At 44.4% G+C, this 15,832-nt stretch overlaps 1 protein-coding gene across 5 annotated transcripts in view; it reads left to right on the forward strand.

Moving 5' to 3' along the window:
* The window catches only part of ANKMY1 (ankyrin repeat and MYND domain containing 1), a 66,974-nt gene that overhangs the window by 11,378 nt on the left and 39,764 nt on the right, over positions 1-15,832 (forward strand). For all 5 annotated transcript variants that reach the window (XM_045030290.1, XM_045030288.1, XM_045030287.1 and 2 more), the window contains exons 3-9: positions 3,070-3,216; positions 5,824-6,290; positions 8,064-8,280; positions 10,177-10,341; positions 11,296-11,672; positions 13,167-13,338; positions 15,688-15,828. In XM_045030290.1, coding sequence (XP_044886225.1) covers positions 3,070-3,216; positions 5,824-6,290; positions 8,064-8,280; positions 10,177-10,341; positions 11,296-11,672; positions 13,167-13,338; positions 15,688-15,828 — 1,686 coding nt within the window. The remainder of the gene's footprint in view (positions 1-3,069; positions 3,217-5,823; positions 6,291-8,063; positions 8,281-10,176; positions 10,342-11,295; positions 11,673-13,166; positions 13,339-15,687; positions 15,829-15,832) is intronic.

Genomic DNA, 15,832 nt, shown 5'->3' on the forward strand with positions numbered 1-15,832 from the left:
TCAAGGTTACAATCTGCAATATCTTCACCCACTGTTTGCAACCGATAACTCCTACCAAACACTGTATTCAAGGCAAAAAATCACAATAGCCAACATTTCTGTAGTCCTTCAAACAGTATATACAATATTAAAGCAAAACAGAAATGCTAAAGCTGCATTTAAGAGTCTGTGCAACTATATCTGGAGGTGACTGAAAATATGCTTTCATGGCCCAGGAGATCTCATTCTCCTTGACACTTTTTGTGCCTGCAGAGGTTTCCTAGTTTTGTTAGTTAGCTTGAACGTACTTTAATAAACACGCCTTTAATAAAATAAACACTGCAAAACATAAGAATGTGATCTATCTTATTGTCCAAGAACATGTAGGTATCTTCTAAAATTCAGTCAAGGTGAGCTTGTAATAAACTAAAACTATCATAGAGCTTCTGTTTTTTGAGTTTATTAATATCATTTTTCAGGGTTTTTTCCCCCAATTTTTGAATTCTACATAATGTCCAAAAATTGGGTGTTTTCAGGGCTTTCTCTTTGTATATAGATGTAGTACTGTTTCAAAGAGCACTACGTTAAAATGCCCTGGGAAATCTTTAGTTTTCACCAGCAGGGTCTACCTGGACCAATTAATGCGCAACACATTAGTGTGCTTTAGAAGTCACACCCCTGTAGTCCATATTACTGCTCCATGTATACAAGTCCTTGGATAGTAGCCAGGGAGCCTAGACTTCACCTGTGTAAACAAGCTGCACTTGGGCAAAAGGTGAAGTCAATATGAATTGGATAGGGGCGGAATAAGTAGGTGTGATATATCTCCAACTTTAAAAGACTTTCTGAAAACCGTACTCAGCGAGTAGATATCACAGTTAAACTGGAAGGTTATATTGAGTGGGATCCCACAGGGATCTGTTCTGGGTCTAGTTCTATTCAATTAATTAATTAATGATTTGGATAATTGCATAGAGAGTACACTTATAAAGTTTGTGGATGATACTAAGCTGGGAGGGTTGCAAGCACTTGGGATGACAAGATTAGAATTCAAAATTATCTTGACAAACTGGAGAAATGGTCTGAAATAAATAGAATTAAATTCAATAAGGACAAATGCAAAATACTACACTTACGAAGGAATAATCAATTGCACAAAAACAAGATAGGAAATGACTGCCTAGGAAAGAGTATTGCTGAAAAGGATCTGGGCGTTATAGTGGATCACAAGCTAAATATGAATCAACAGTGTAATATCGTCGCAAAAAGACGAACATTCTTCTGGGATGTATTAGCAGTATTGTAAGCAAGACACGAGAAGTAATTCTTCTGCTCTACTCAGCACTGATAGGGCCTCGCCTGGAGTATTGTGTCTAGTTCTGGGCACCACACTTCGGCAAAGATGTTGATAAACTGGAGAAAGTCCAGAAGAGAGCAACAAAAATGATGAGAAGTCTAGAAAACGTGTCCTATGAGGGAAGATTGAAAAAATTGGGTTTGTTTAGTGTGGAGAAGAGAAGACGGGGGTAGGGGACATAACAGTCTTCAAGTATGTAAAAGGTTGTTATTAAGAGGAAAGTGATAAATTGTTCTTCTTATCCACTGAGGACAGGACAGGAAGTCGTCAGCTTAAATTGCAGCAAGGAAGATTTAGGTTAGATATTAGAAAAAAATTGCTAATTGTAAGGATAGTTAAGCACTGGAATAGATTACCTTGGAAGGTAGTGGAATCTCCATCATTGGAGGTTTTTAAGAAACAGGTTAGATACACCTGCTAGGGATGGTCTAATGCTTAGTCCTGCATCAGATAAGCTATTCGAGACCCCTTCCAGTCCTACATTTCTGTGATTGAGTAACCATTTCTGGTGTTATTCTGATGTTTATCCATAAACATTGATGTCGGATTTTTTTGTATTATGGTTTTTTTTAATCAGTTAAAACTTAAATTCGGAAGTTCTATATATTATAATTTCATTAATCATTTTTCATCAATATTGAGGTTTATCCCCCTACAAAAATGAGAAGGATCAATTAGGTTTTTTTTTTTTAATATGGTGGTTATATTATGAAGAATAAGTAGATTCCCTGTTAAAGTTGTAACCAGATTTTACCTCTCCCTCTCGTATGTATCCGTGTATAAAAATGTATTACCTTGACTAACAGCTGTTATGGTGCAAGTCCTACCCACCAAGTCACACTTCATTTGTTAGACTGGACTCTCTGGAGGTACAGGGGGTTGTTTTCCCAGGATTGCACACTAGAGGGAGCCAGCAGGTCCCTCTGTCTTCATCTAGCTCCAGTGGGAACCGACTGTCGGACTTAATAATAGGATTCAGGGTCAACTGTGTACCTGAGCCTTTCTAAGAATAGCTGTGGGGGAGCAGAGGCTCCTTCTTCCAGGGGTTAGTGGCCTGGGAATCTGATAGGAGAGAACGGGGTGATGGACGGATGACTGACCTGCCAGGGTGAGATCAGTGAAGGATGAAGGGCCTGAGATTATGTCTCTTTGGATTCTTCAGGGCTTCTTTGGGTTAGAGTAGGTAAGTGGGAGACAGCTGCTCCAGGCAGACCCAGCTCTGGTCTGCGACTGGGCATACATTTATAGTGTGTGCACCTGATTTTGAGCCAAACTTACGTTTCTGTGGATACTCGGGACCTCCCTGATACTGCAACTTCAATACCTCACTATTTCATATGTACACACAAGGGCTGGGTCAGCTGCTGAGCGCTTAAATAGCTGCTGGCTTACTCTGTATCTTGCTGTGACTTGGGGCACTTGAATGTGTGAACATTTGGACTTATCTCCTTCTAAACTGTTGGGAGTTACAGGCCCTACCATATGTCTATGGAAAAATAATAGGTGAAATCCTGGCCTAGTTGAACTTGAGGGAAGTTTTTTCATTGGCTTCAAGGGGGCCAGGATTTTGGCCAGTTTTCCAAAGATGCATAATGGCTAGGCACTCTGTATATACCAAGATCTTGTGTGGGCATCTTCTCTAGTATTGCTCCATTGTAGTGAGGAACAATTACAAGCCACTTATTTCTCTTCCCTCAGCTATATCACTTTCCTCTTTTTTTGGTGTGTTACAGAGGTATGTGGGGCAGTTTTACAAGGACCATCGCCATGGCAAAGGGATGTATTTTTGGCCAGACAGTTCCAAATTTGCCGGTTCATTTTATCTTAGCCATAAAGAAGGATATGGGACTATGGAATTCAAGGATGGCAGAAACTATCAGGTAACAAGATGAAATTGAATGTATCTAATGACTGATAGCACTAACAGAATATGAATTTGTGCTGCCAGCATGGTCTCTGTGGCTTTCCCACAAAGCATGTGGCCGGAATGTGTTTCTGAAGCGTGTGCAGATCATTAATGGCTAAAACTTGCACTCTGGTAATAAAATACCAACAAGAAAAAAAAAAGAAGCTTAAAGCTTCTAAAGTAGTTGCTCGAATTCATGCCTTGTGCAGAAATGACCAAAGATAGGAGCCTCAATTGAGCCAGGGCTTCAAAAACCACACGTCCGAGGCAAGTGTCACTGTGGAGTGTGGCTGTTGATGGGCAGAGAACAGGACAGCAGGAGCTGCAGGTTCTTGTCTCTGAAGGTAGCGATAAGCCTTGGAGCAGAGTAGCCCTGGTGTTACGCTCCTTTAAGAAGGAAGCAACCAGGCAGCAAAGGCTTGATGGGCAGGAGGTGTCTGTATTGTTTTTGTTTTCCTGTTGAGGGAGCAGGAGGAGAGCAGAGTAGGTGTGGCTATTCTCTTTTTCAGGCCATGTGGGTGAGCTGGGAAGCAGAGGACCAGGCTGCCACTGTTATCTGCATGGGTGGGAGTGGGAAGCCAGGAGCTGGTGGAGAGGTGGTAAGGGGTGGGGACAATATAGGCAAATGAGTGATTGAGAGGATGCGTTTAAAGAGCAGAGAAATATTTGAGGGAGGATTGGGGAAGATGACACACAACAGATGTAAAGGGGCAGAGGAAGGAAAAGAGAAAGGACGTAAGGAGGTGGAGCGGGAAGGAAGGAAGAGAGGAAGGACGTAAGGAGGTGGAGCGGGAAGGAAGGAAGAGAGGAAACAGTGTGCACACAAAACAGTGCAGCAAGATGCACAGAAGGAATGAAAGAGGAGTGAAGCAAAGCAGGGACAGAAGGTGTCCCAAAAACACAAGAGGCAGGTGAAGTTTATTAAACAGAAAATCGACTGGCAGTCTTACATGGTGGGTGATCCTTTAAACTGCAGAGGGGTGTGTGTGTGTGTGAGAGAGAGAGAGAGAGAGAGAGAGAGCACTAGCATTTTTCATCTCTACTAGTAAGCTTAACAAATATCTGGTCATCTTAGTTGGGATCGGGGCTCCCGTTGTGCTGGGCACTATACAGACCTAGAAAAGAGACAAAACCTGCCCTGAAGGTGGAAAGATATCAAAGGGTAGGGTGTGGGGATACAACATATCAGCAATTGAATCCAGTGAAGAATTGGCCCAGCTTGGTTAGCTACATGGAATGTAATTTTCTTTTTAAGATGGGGATAGAGATAGGGAAGAAGGGCATAAGGGAATGAAGGAAGGGAAGGAGAGATAGTCACAGCTTGTCAGCAGCATAGCCATGATCAGCAATCTGGGTTTTGAGGCATCACAGCGGAGGGAAGTCAGAAGGAGGATGAGGTAGTGTCCCTACAGATTTATTCAGGGAGTTTTTCCTCAGGCATAAGGGGCAGCGGGAGAGAAAGCAAACATGGAGTTGTTTTAAAGCAGACGCTGACTTGTGAATAGTAAAAGCTGGGAATGCTGGTGGAGGGAAGGCAAGGAGCAGTGGCACTATAGGTTAGTAAATGAGCTAGGAAGTGTAGGGCTATGTTATGAAGAACCTTACAGTTAAAGACAAGGGGCCAGATCCCAAACTGTTGTAAATCCGTGTAGCTCCACTGAAGTCAATGAAGCTATGCTCATTTTACATCAGCTGAGAATCTGACTTAAGAAGCAAGAGTTTGATGTGAAGGTGAAGTGGGAGCTAGTGGAGGGACTCAGAGAGGGGGTTGATTAGGTCTGGGTGATGAGCCAGGAAGATGACTTTAGAAACAATGTTCTGAGTAGACTTGAGGGGAGCAAGGTTTCAAGTGTCAAGATATGAAATGACTGAAAATTTTCAAGTCTGGTTGACTCTATTAGAGGTGGTTGAACTACTTATTGCAAACAGTATAGTCAGAGAACTGATCCCTTCCATTTAAGTTGTCCATAAACTGATCGTAATATGTACAAATTTATGTACATATCATAATATGTACTTGCTTGTGGCAAGTAGTATTTAGAGAGGCCTAGATACCTGAGCTCTGTGGCAGATGGAACAGTATTTCTGAATGACCTAACCATAAACTGCTTCCTTTGCAAACTAATTTCACTTAGTCATGAAACAAACTTGGTTTCTTGATTAAACAAACAAAGCTACAAAAGGCTGAAATTAACTTTCTGCAAATGCTTGTGAGAACAAAGCTTGAGCTGTATGAATATTCTTGAACAGTGAATAAAAGTGTCTCAATGGTCCTAATTAAAACCTGTAGCACCATTGCCTTCAGTGAAGCCATCCACCCTACCTTACTTCAGCCAATGGGTTTCATGTATTGCCATTAGTGCAGTTCCAGTGTGACCAATCAAAGTGAATACAATAGTTGAGCAGCTTGTCAGGTGCTTAGATTGCTCTAAATGTCAATAGGCAATTGACACTGGAACAGTAATGTCAGACCAAGTAAATTTGGTTTTGCACCTTTTAAATGGAAGCCAGGCTGTAAGTTATGTAGAATGTCTGACCTATATGTCTTCTCTAATACTAGTAAACCTATTGCTCTCCTAAGGGACTATACAAGGCCGATGAGCGTTTTGGACCAGGAGTTCAGAGCTATCCAGATGGCTCTCAAGACGTTGGCTTGTGGCTCAGGAATCACATAATTAAACTATGTACTGAAATACCTGGACATTTTTGTCTCCTGGATTACCCAGAACACTACAGCTATTTTGATGCTGATTCCCAGAGAGAGTATCTTTCTGATGAGGAAATTCCATTTTGGGATCTGAATGAGGAAGAGGACCCATTTTTCTACAACTACAAACGTCTCCTTTTAGATGACAATTACACATTGCCTGAAAAAATGTACATATACTCAACTGATACAGATCACCTTCCCCTGACTCGCATCTTCCGTAAAGAGTTTGATTCCCAATATTTTCAGAACAACAAAAAGTTGTATGATGAACAGCCATGGCCTATTAAAAACACAAGCCCTTTAATGGTTAGAATGCAGAAGCACATCTATAAATACAGGTAGCTATTGATTTTTGTGTGTGATTTGTGTTTGTTGGGATATATATGGGATTTTCTTTTTAGACTATTGCAAAGACCATCTTTAGCACAAGTTGTGGTACAGAAGTCATGCTTCACAGAAAAATTTCTACTGTCCATGACTAAGTTTAGAAATTCATTTGACAAACTGCAAATGAGATTTTGTGAAACAAACTGCATGTTCCCCTCTCACTTCCTTAACCTAAAGGAAACCTCTTTCCTTGAAATATACCATCAACTCAGGTCCTGGTATGTGCCTACAAAAACATCATTATTATTAATTTGAATTATAGAATGCCTAGAAGTCCCAACCTAGATTAGGGACTCCATTATGCTACAGCAGGGGTGGGCAAACTATGGCCTGTGGGCCGGATCCGGCCCCTCAGGGCTTTGGATTTGGCCTGCGGGATTGTCCCCCATGGCGCCGCAGGCCCCGTGCTGCTCTCAGGAGTGGCTGGCGCGACGCCCCTGCGGCCCCCGGACCCTTGCCTCTAGGCACCCCCCCCACAGCTCCCATTGGTCGGGAACAAGGAACCACAGCCAATGGGAGCTTCAGGGGAGGTACCAGGAGGCGCGGCAAGGGCAGCGCACATGGAGCCCTTTGCCCCCCCGCCACCCCAGGGGCCGCAGCGCTTCCTGGAGTGGCGCAGGGCCGGGGACAGTGCAGGCGTGCAGGGAGCCTGCCCTGGCCCTGGTGTGCACCGCTGCCACCCTGGAGCCTGAACCCCTCCTGCACCCCACCGCACAACTCCCTGCCCTAAGCCCCCTGCCTGCACCGCGCACCCCGTCTGCACCCCAACCCCCTGCCCTGAGCCCCCTGCTGCACCCTGCAGCCCTCCTGCACCCCAATCCCCTGCCCAGAGCCCCCTCCTGCAGTCCGCATCCCTCCTGTACCCCTGCCCTGAGCCCCCTCCTGCACTCTGCACCCGTCCTGCACCCCAACCCCCTTCCCTGAGCCCCCTCATACACCCCGCACCCCCTCCCACACCCCGCACTCCCTCCTGCACCCCAACCCCCTGCCTCAGCCCTCCATACAATTTCCCACCCAGATGTGGCCCCCGGCCCAAAAAGTTTGCCTACCCCAGTGCTACAGGGTCATACAGCAAAATGACAGAGCCCTATCCACTAGATTATGCAAAAACATGCTCCAAAGTGTCTTCAGCTGTTAGTGCACATGTAGCTGGTATTAGCTATATATGCAGACAGGTACTTTGTACGTGCAAATACCCTCTTACACATGAAAATACTCTGCCTGCATGCACAGGTATGTTTGCAGGAACGGTGCCAGCATGTACATATTTTGCAGAATCAGCTGAGGCAGCACAGTTTGGAAATGTGGTCCATCATGCAGATGAGTGCCTTGTATTGCTTTCTTTAATCTTCTAAGAACACCATGTGGCCTTTTTCAACCTTGGAGAGCTTGGTATTTAATTTTCACTTGCAAACATCCAGATTCTTGGGGCTGGATGTTTTTAACCCCTTCCCTGAATATGATTAATGTCCCCCATACCACAGCTCTTGGACCATTTTAACTCCCTTATGCTCATTCCATGATGGGAGCAAAATTGAACTGTCTGAGATTGTTTTTTTAAATGGTTGCCATCCTCCTTCTCCCATGTTACCTGGCAATAATCTTGATTATTAGTGGCTTTTTTAAAAAAAATTCTGTGGTATAACAGGTATCTGCTGCATAGCTGTTCAAGTTAAATGTGGACTCTCCAGCTGTTTAATGTTTTTCTCTTTCTTGTGTTTGAGGCATTGTCAAACAGAGATCAGTTGGGATATCAACATCATTCTGAATGGAAGCCGAGACACCTTTGGACCCAAGGGCCCCAAAGAGCTTGCTTCGGAGCAGCTGATTCAGAAGGCAGCAGCAGGAGACTTCAATAGCATTTATGAGATTCTGAGGGACAGCTTAGCTCATCCAGATGTCGCTGACATGCATGGATATACTGCACTTGCTGCTGCTGCTGTAAGACCCCAAATGTGACTCTTCCCTCTGTGAATGACCATATTTTTTGTTGCTACTGCATCTGTCTCTCTCTGTTATACAGTAAATGCATGAGACTTGGTAGCAAACATCTTGAAGGAAAGACAGCTTGCTGAGCAACATGCTAACAAAAATCTGTAAAATGTATCCCTCTGTAATATTAAAGATGACTCCAAGCCTAAAATTCCAAATCCTTCCAATCTGAGTGTTGCACTGGGCTGGATTTAAATCCCTGAAACTGCCCCTGCTTCCCCGCCCCCACTGCTTTCTTGTTCCAGGCTGTATTCAAACCCAGAAGGGGTCTGTTTTTTGTGGGGTTTTTTTTTTTTGGGCGGGGGGGTTGGTTACAGTCTGGTTTTGTGTAGAAGTTATGATTTATGCATGACTTCAGTTTATCTGTGGGAAGAATTTGGCTCCTTATTTAAACATTTATCAGTGCCCAGCCTAGCCTTCTGGGCACCTTACATCTATTAACAAATGAATTTGATTTTTGCTAGTGATTTTTTTTAAAGTCCTCAGAACAAGAAAATTAATTCCATATTAATTTAGAACATTAGAGTTTTTCTCTTTTTGTATAGGCCTCTCATCCCATGACCTTTAGTCATTTTGTAGACATTAATCCTCTTCCCCCAGCAGTCCTGTGACCGTACAGTCGATTTCGGGGGGAGAGTATTGAAGGCACAGGGGTTAAGTGACTTGTCCACTGTAACACAGAAAGTCAAAACTGAGCATACATCTGAGGACAAAATGGAACCTAATGCACATAGACTGTTGCCATTTACAGCGTGTGCAATGTGGCAGAGTTACTGTTGCTTTGGCAACAATAACTTTGAATTTCCTGACAGTTTTTATTTTGATTTTTCCTCACTGCCAAAATGTTGTATGAATACAGCATTTTGTTGTATTTGATTCCTGAGTTCCATGATAGTGTGCTTTACAACAGTTAAGTCTTCTCTGAAAACATTAGGCCTTTTAAAAGTCAGCATGAAAAATATTTTATTTAAATGAAGTGTGTTTCTCAGGTAGCTCACTAATGTAAGAAAAATTGAAATGCCTACCAGTAGTATCTACTCCAGTTTAACAGGTCAGATTTAGTAGTTGATGTAAGTGGGTGAAACTCCATTGACTTCAGTGTAATTACAGACACTTACAACGTTTCTAAGGACCAGAGGCAACAGGCAGTGCGGGACTGTATTTTGGATCAATGGTGCATTTCTTGGCAGATAGGTTCTCTGGATCAGATCTCAGATGCCCCTCAGAACAACCACATGAACTGAAAGATCCTTCTTTGTTACAACAGGATACATTGTGATCAGGGGTGGTTTCACTTATATCTTTACTGTTGGGGCTTCTTTAGCTCCCTTGTGTACCTCAACATGCCATCCAGTCATGGACTGCCCTCTTTATTATCTTAATGGTAAATGGATTCACTTGACATCTCCGGATGCTGCTGCTGTGATAGTGGCTACATCACTAACCCAACATCTAATTCTTGGTTTGTGCCATTAAAAGCCATACTCCAGAAAAAATGCAATTATACACCTGCCTTATATTGGGTGCGCCTAAAATAGTTTTATCTTTTTATTGGCTTTGCCAGCCTTCCCCATTAACTATAAGACATAGCTTGAAGCAGTAGAAACATTTTGAGATCACTGTTAATTTATGGGCCAAATTCAGCACTGGCATAAAAAGACAAGAAAGTGAAATCACAAAATGAAACTGAAATCAATAATAGTGTTTTGAGTCTGTCTTTAGTGAGTGTCTTTTTGTTTTAACTTTAAACCCAATAGTGATTTCAGTTAATCCCACATGGAAAACTAAAATTGTATGTATACACATATACTCGTAAAACAATCATCCAAATGTTTTACTTCACAGACGAATTACCATGACGACATCATTAATCTTCTTCTTGATAATGGAGCTGATGTGAATAAATGCAGCGATGAAGGATTATCAGCCCTATCAATGTGCATTATTCTTTATTACCCAGTAGAATCATTTAAGGCTAATATTGCTGAGAGGAACTTTAAAAAAGAGGAGGTCAGTACATTATTAATCTATAACTGTGAAATCAGAATTCACCGTGTCCTAAATTGAGCCACAGGTCTGCTTTTTAAAATTACTTTGCTGTGAGTGTTCCAGCAGTTGGGAAAAGTCAAACTGCTCTTACCTCCCTTGACCCTGCAAGTTGCTGAGTGCCCTTGACTTCCACCGATAGCTCGCACTGCACAGGATCAGGCTCCAGGGCTATTCTGCAGTCAATGTGTCACATTAGTACCAGAGACTTCAGGCCAAATTTTCCAAGGTATTTAGGTGCCTTAAGATACAGATAAATAGGTGCCTAGTGGGACTTGGATTTGTAAACTCAGTGGGGAAGGGACAGTCTTTTATTCTGTGTTTTGTACAGCACCTGGTACAAGGGGGTTGTGGCCCATGAGTGGGAGTCCTAGACACTATGGCAATACACATAATTAATAATAATAATTTACAAAATTGCCTAGACAGATTAAACACATGATTCCCATTAACTTCAAAAGTCTCTTGGCTGCTGCAAGAAAGGTAGATGGGAAAAAATGTACACTAGTCTCTCTCTCCTTCTAGCTTTAGCGTTAGGTTTAGGTCTTCATTAGCTTGTACGCTGATGTGCAAATTGAAAATCAAGAAATGTCCCCTTCTGTTTCAGAGCTTTTATAAAGTGAGGGAGTACCAGCTGAGATTTGAAAGCTCCTAAGAGGGTTTTATTGACAATGGAGGCTAAAAAACCAAACACACACACTATTCAAAATGTTTCCCATGACTGGTAGAGTAAGACTGAGTGAAATGGTGTTCTACCTTAACTCAGCTGTAATATACCAAATTCCAGTACTGTTGTATACACACACATTGATGATGTCCGGCACTGATGTTGATATGATGATTTTCGATGTTGAAGAAAGGATTTTCCATATTTTCTTCATTTTTGTCATTTTAATTTTTTTAAAAACTTTAAATAAGGATGAGCAGTTGGAAGATGGACCTGCACAACTTCCATTGGCATCAGCAAAACAGAAATGCTTAACAGGCCCTGTTCATCAGTCAGCTGTGGTACCTCCTATGTCTGGGGAAAAGGCAGAATCTGTTTCAGATGATAGAAATGCATTGGACGAAATGGACCGTGCAAGTTTAGAAAAGAGGACTGGCTGCAGCACTGAAACCGACTTTGAGTCGAACCGTACTGTTTTCAACTATGGAATCGAGGTTTCTCTGGAAGCTTTGCAGCAGAGTGCAGATGCCTTCAGCCATTGTTTGCTGAGAGTACCCTCCTATGCCTGTGTCAATGGATATGGTGGGGCTGAAGGCACCGTGAGAAAAATGGCGTTATCAATATCTGAGTAAGTGCTACTAAGAAAAACCACTGGCTCTGTGTTCTGGAAAGGTTAGACAAACTCTGGTGAACCCTATTGCACGAGAAAGTAACAAGTGTAGTTTTACATGTTTGTGGGGAAGAATGACCCTGCATTTGCTTGGGATAGATCAACTGGGCATTCCTGATCAAGGGGCATTCCGGGTCCTTACCTGACAGGGAGAAGGCCTGAATTTCACTCCTTAAAACCTTTTAAATAAGATAACCCACCATTTTGTCTCTTTTTGTGTCTCAGCTTTACATATATACTCTGTGTGTGTGTGTGTAAAAATAAACTATTTTAAAAAACCTGTACTTTGCAACAGTAATAGTAATTCTATATTACCTTCATAAAAACATTTCTGTATTATGAAAAACTAGTCTGTGCTATATTGAGTATTGCTGTTACAGCCTGGCACCCATTTAAAAAAAATCTGGATATGTTGCCAGGGCCAGATGAACACACAGACAAACTGGATACGTGCGTAGGGCCCAGATTCATGGGGGAGGGAATCACAGGCCAGCATCCTTCTCCTCCAGTACCTCCTCTCTTCGCCCTGCTGAGGGTGCACTGAGCACCTCCAGCAGCATCCTTCATCCTGGCACCACAGCCCTCTTCCTTGCCCCGTGCAAACGGGAGACTCTGGGAGGCATTTGGTTGGAGAACAAGGGGTTGGGGTTGCAGCACAACTCAAGTTTGGCCCAGCTGCCTCTCTGTCATGATGGGCTGGGGGGTGGCTAGGCCAAATTTGAGTGAGTGGCTCTGTGACCCTGGTTGCCAGGTCACAACACTCAGAGTGAGGAGCTGGGCCGAGCCCTGAGGGAAAGGAGCTGCTGCTGTAGGGTGAGTGTGGGCTGGGCTTGGTCTTCAAACCCTCCTCACTCACCCATCCCAGGGCCTCCCCTCTGCACCAGGCCTGCAACCCATCTTGACCCTTCCTGCAACCCACTGATGGGTTGGGATCTGCTGTCTAGGAAACATTAGTCCTGCAGTTTTTTAGGGCAAACACATCTAGGCCAGATTATGGCTCACATGTGCAAGGTGTGGAAGATGCAAGTAACCTTCCCTTACCTCACTTGTCCACTCCCAGGCATGGATCTTATACATTTGTAGTTTCTGGGGTCTCCTGAGTATGGGGTCTGATCCTGGCTTGTGCCCCCTGGGATTCAACAGTGCTGAAAGGGGCTGGTGTAAGATAGGCCATGTAACCACCACACCCACTGCATGGCATAGCATTGCTGTGTGCTGCACATTAGTCTCACAAGGAGTGGTACAGCAGACATTCTCTCCCTAGGCCCAAGTACCAGTTTGCACACCCCCCTCACAGCATCCTAGAACCCAGGCACTAGCCGAAGCCCGAACGTCTACACTACAATTAAACAGCCCCTGAACCCGAGTCAGCTTAAGAGCCAGTGTTTAGAAATATGCTCCTTTTTATGAGTTATTGACAGCTTATTCTGTTGTTTGCCATATTGACTTTAGACACCAAAAGAGATGGACCACGGTCAAACTACTTCTCCGCAGAGGTGCAGACCCCAATGTTTGCCGGATCCCTCTGCATGTCCTATTCTTTGCTGTTAAAGCTGCAGATGTAGGAGCAGTGAAACTACTATTAGCAGCAGGAGCAAGGACTGACATACGACTTCCATCCAGGGTAATGGATAATAATTACTACTAACAACCAAATGTAATATTCTAGAGCAGGGGTGGGCAAACTTTTTGGGCTGAGGGCCACATCTGGGTGGGGAAATTTTATGCAGGGTTGGGGCAGGGGGTTGGGGTGCAGGAGGGAGTGCAGGGGGTGGGAGTGGGTGCGGTGTACAGGAAGGGGCTCAGGGTAAGCGATTGGGGCAGAGGAGGGGTGCGGGGTTTATGAGGGGGCTCAGGAAAGGAGGTTGGGGTGAAGGAGGGGTGCGGAGTGCAGGAGGGGGCTCAGGACAGGGGTGCAGGAGGGGTATGGACTGTGGGAGGGGGCTCAGGGCAGGGGGTTGGGATGCACAGGGGTGCAGGGTGTGGCTGGGAGCTCAGGGCAGGGGGATAGGGTGCGGGGTGCAATTGGGGGCTCAGGGCAGGGAGTTGGGGGGCAGGGTGCAGGAGGGGTTCGGGCTCTGGCCCAGCACTGCTTATCTAAAGTGGCTCCGGAGTGGCATCGGTGCGCACCGGGGCCAGGGCAGGCTCTCTGCCTGCCTGCCCTGTCCCCGGCCCTATGCCACTCCAGGAAGCGCTGTGGCTCCCGTTCCCGGCCAATGGGAGCTGAGGGGGGCGGGGCCTGGAGGCAAGGGTAATGCACGGAGCCCTCTGCCCTCCTGCCCGGGGGCTGCAGGGACATGGTTCTGGCCACTGCTGAGAGCGGTGTGGGGCCCACGGTGCCACGGGGGGCAATCCTGCGGGCCGGATCCAAAGCCCTGATGGGCCGGATCTGGCCCACGGGCTGTGGTTTGCCCACCCCTGCTCTAGAGTGATCAGTGATACAACTTTAATGCCCACGTGTAAAGTGTCATAATTCTAATGACAGTTCGACTGCCTGATTCAGCTTTGCAATTCCAAAGGAGTAATTCAAAGAAACTATCCTATTAAAATCATTTAGCATTTTAAAAATAATGTCCTTACTCTAGCGAAGGTCTAGTTCTATGTGTGTGTTTCCCTGCTGACATAATGCTTACCCATGGTACTAAAGCTGAGAGTATTTCAAAAGTCAACTTTATTTCCCAATATTTATTTTGCTTTTAGTTTTAGGATTTCTCTTTCCTTGGGAAATGACTCTTGAGTGGTCAGCATGCTGTGCATTCGTAGTCTGTTCTCTAAAAATACAGTTCATACTAAATCTCTGCACTTGGTGATTGTGCCTGCATATGGCCCTGATGGGAACTGCCCTGGCTCAAAGTTACATACCAACTGTTTCAGCAGAAGGCATCTTACGCGAACTCCTGCACTGAAATGTGGCTGCCCCCTTTATATTCCATCTTCCTATCGCTTTCTGACTGTAGTCAGTGAAGAAGTTCCCCTGGCTTTTTAGCTTGACAGGCTCTACCCGGACATCATTATCTCATCTCACCTCAAATATACACTTCACTACAGAGTGTCCTGTTTTGCCTCCTGGCGCATTAGCTGTCAGTACTTCAGTTTTAAAGCTCCATCTTATTTTGTTTGGAGTCTGTGGATAATAGTGTAATAATAGCTCACTCTTTTATGTAGTGCTTTTCTTTTGTAGGTTTCAAAGCACTTTACATAGGAGGTCAGTATCATTATTTCCAGTTTTGAAGCCTGCCCTGTAGTTCCTGCTGAGGGTTTTGGGTACCTCTCTGCCCTGGCACCAGTACCCTGAGGGTCTGGAGAAGCAGCAGCCCAGCAGACTGTCTCAGAATTCAACAGCCGTGCCTATCTTGTCTGGTTGTGCTGTGAGATTTACTCACAGGTGTCAGACAGAGGGCCTGAAGGCTCTCCTGGCTTTCTCCATTGCTTCCTGGAAGTCCAGTATAGACTCAGTCCAAGAGAACTTAAATGATTCAGAGTAGAGTCCCAGTGGGAGTAGCACCAGCAGGTGTTGAGGTTCCTGTGTTTATGGAACCTGACACCAAGCTGGGATTGCTCAGAAGACTTCCAAACAATGTTTCACAAGACAATGCATGTGACCCATCATTGTGTGCTGGATTATGAGTAGGAGTCAGAAATAGGCTCTCTTCCCTTTTGCATCTTATATGGGTGCAAACTAGTGATATAAAAGTGGTTTTAATGCTGTATCACATTCTGTTTTGGCTGGGCATTGCCTGTGGCTGTCATGCCAGGAATATTTGTGATCGCAGTGGGTTTAGGGTCAAATGGACATTGGGGAGTATTAAGCCAAACAACATTTAAACTGACCATAAACACAATCCTTTAACTCTATTTCTAAGCTAACATAGATGGGGCCTGAGGATTGATATTGGAAAAATATCCAGTACCTTAGTTTTTAGAAGTTACTTGTGATAGACAGAAGAGTCTTAATGCCATATTTATTTTTCAGCTGGGAGGTCTAATGCCTCTTCATATTGCTGTAGCCATTCCTGGTGAAGAAGGGGTCAAGATAACGGAATTAATCCTTCATTCAGCTACAGATCCCGATGCAAGGGCAGGAGACGAAGATGATGTATATGCACCAGACTGGGTAT

Source organism: Mauremys mutica, chromosome 9 (genome assembly GCF_020497125.1).
Source record: "Mauremys mutica isolate MM-2020 ecotype Southern chromosome 9, ASM2049712v1, whole genome shotgun sequence".
NCBI classification, from domain to species: Eukaryota; Metazoa; Chordata; order Testudines; family Geoemydidae; genus Mauremys; species Mauremys mutica.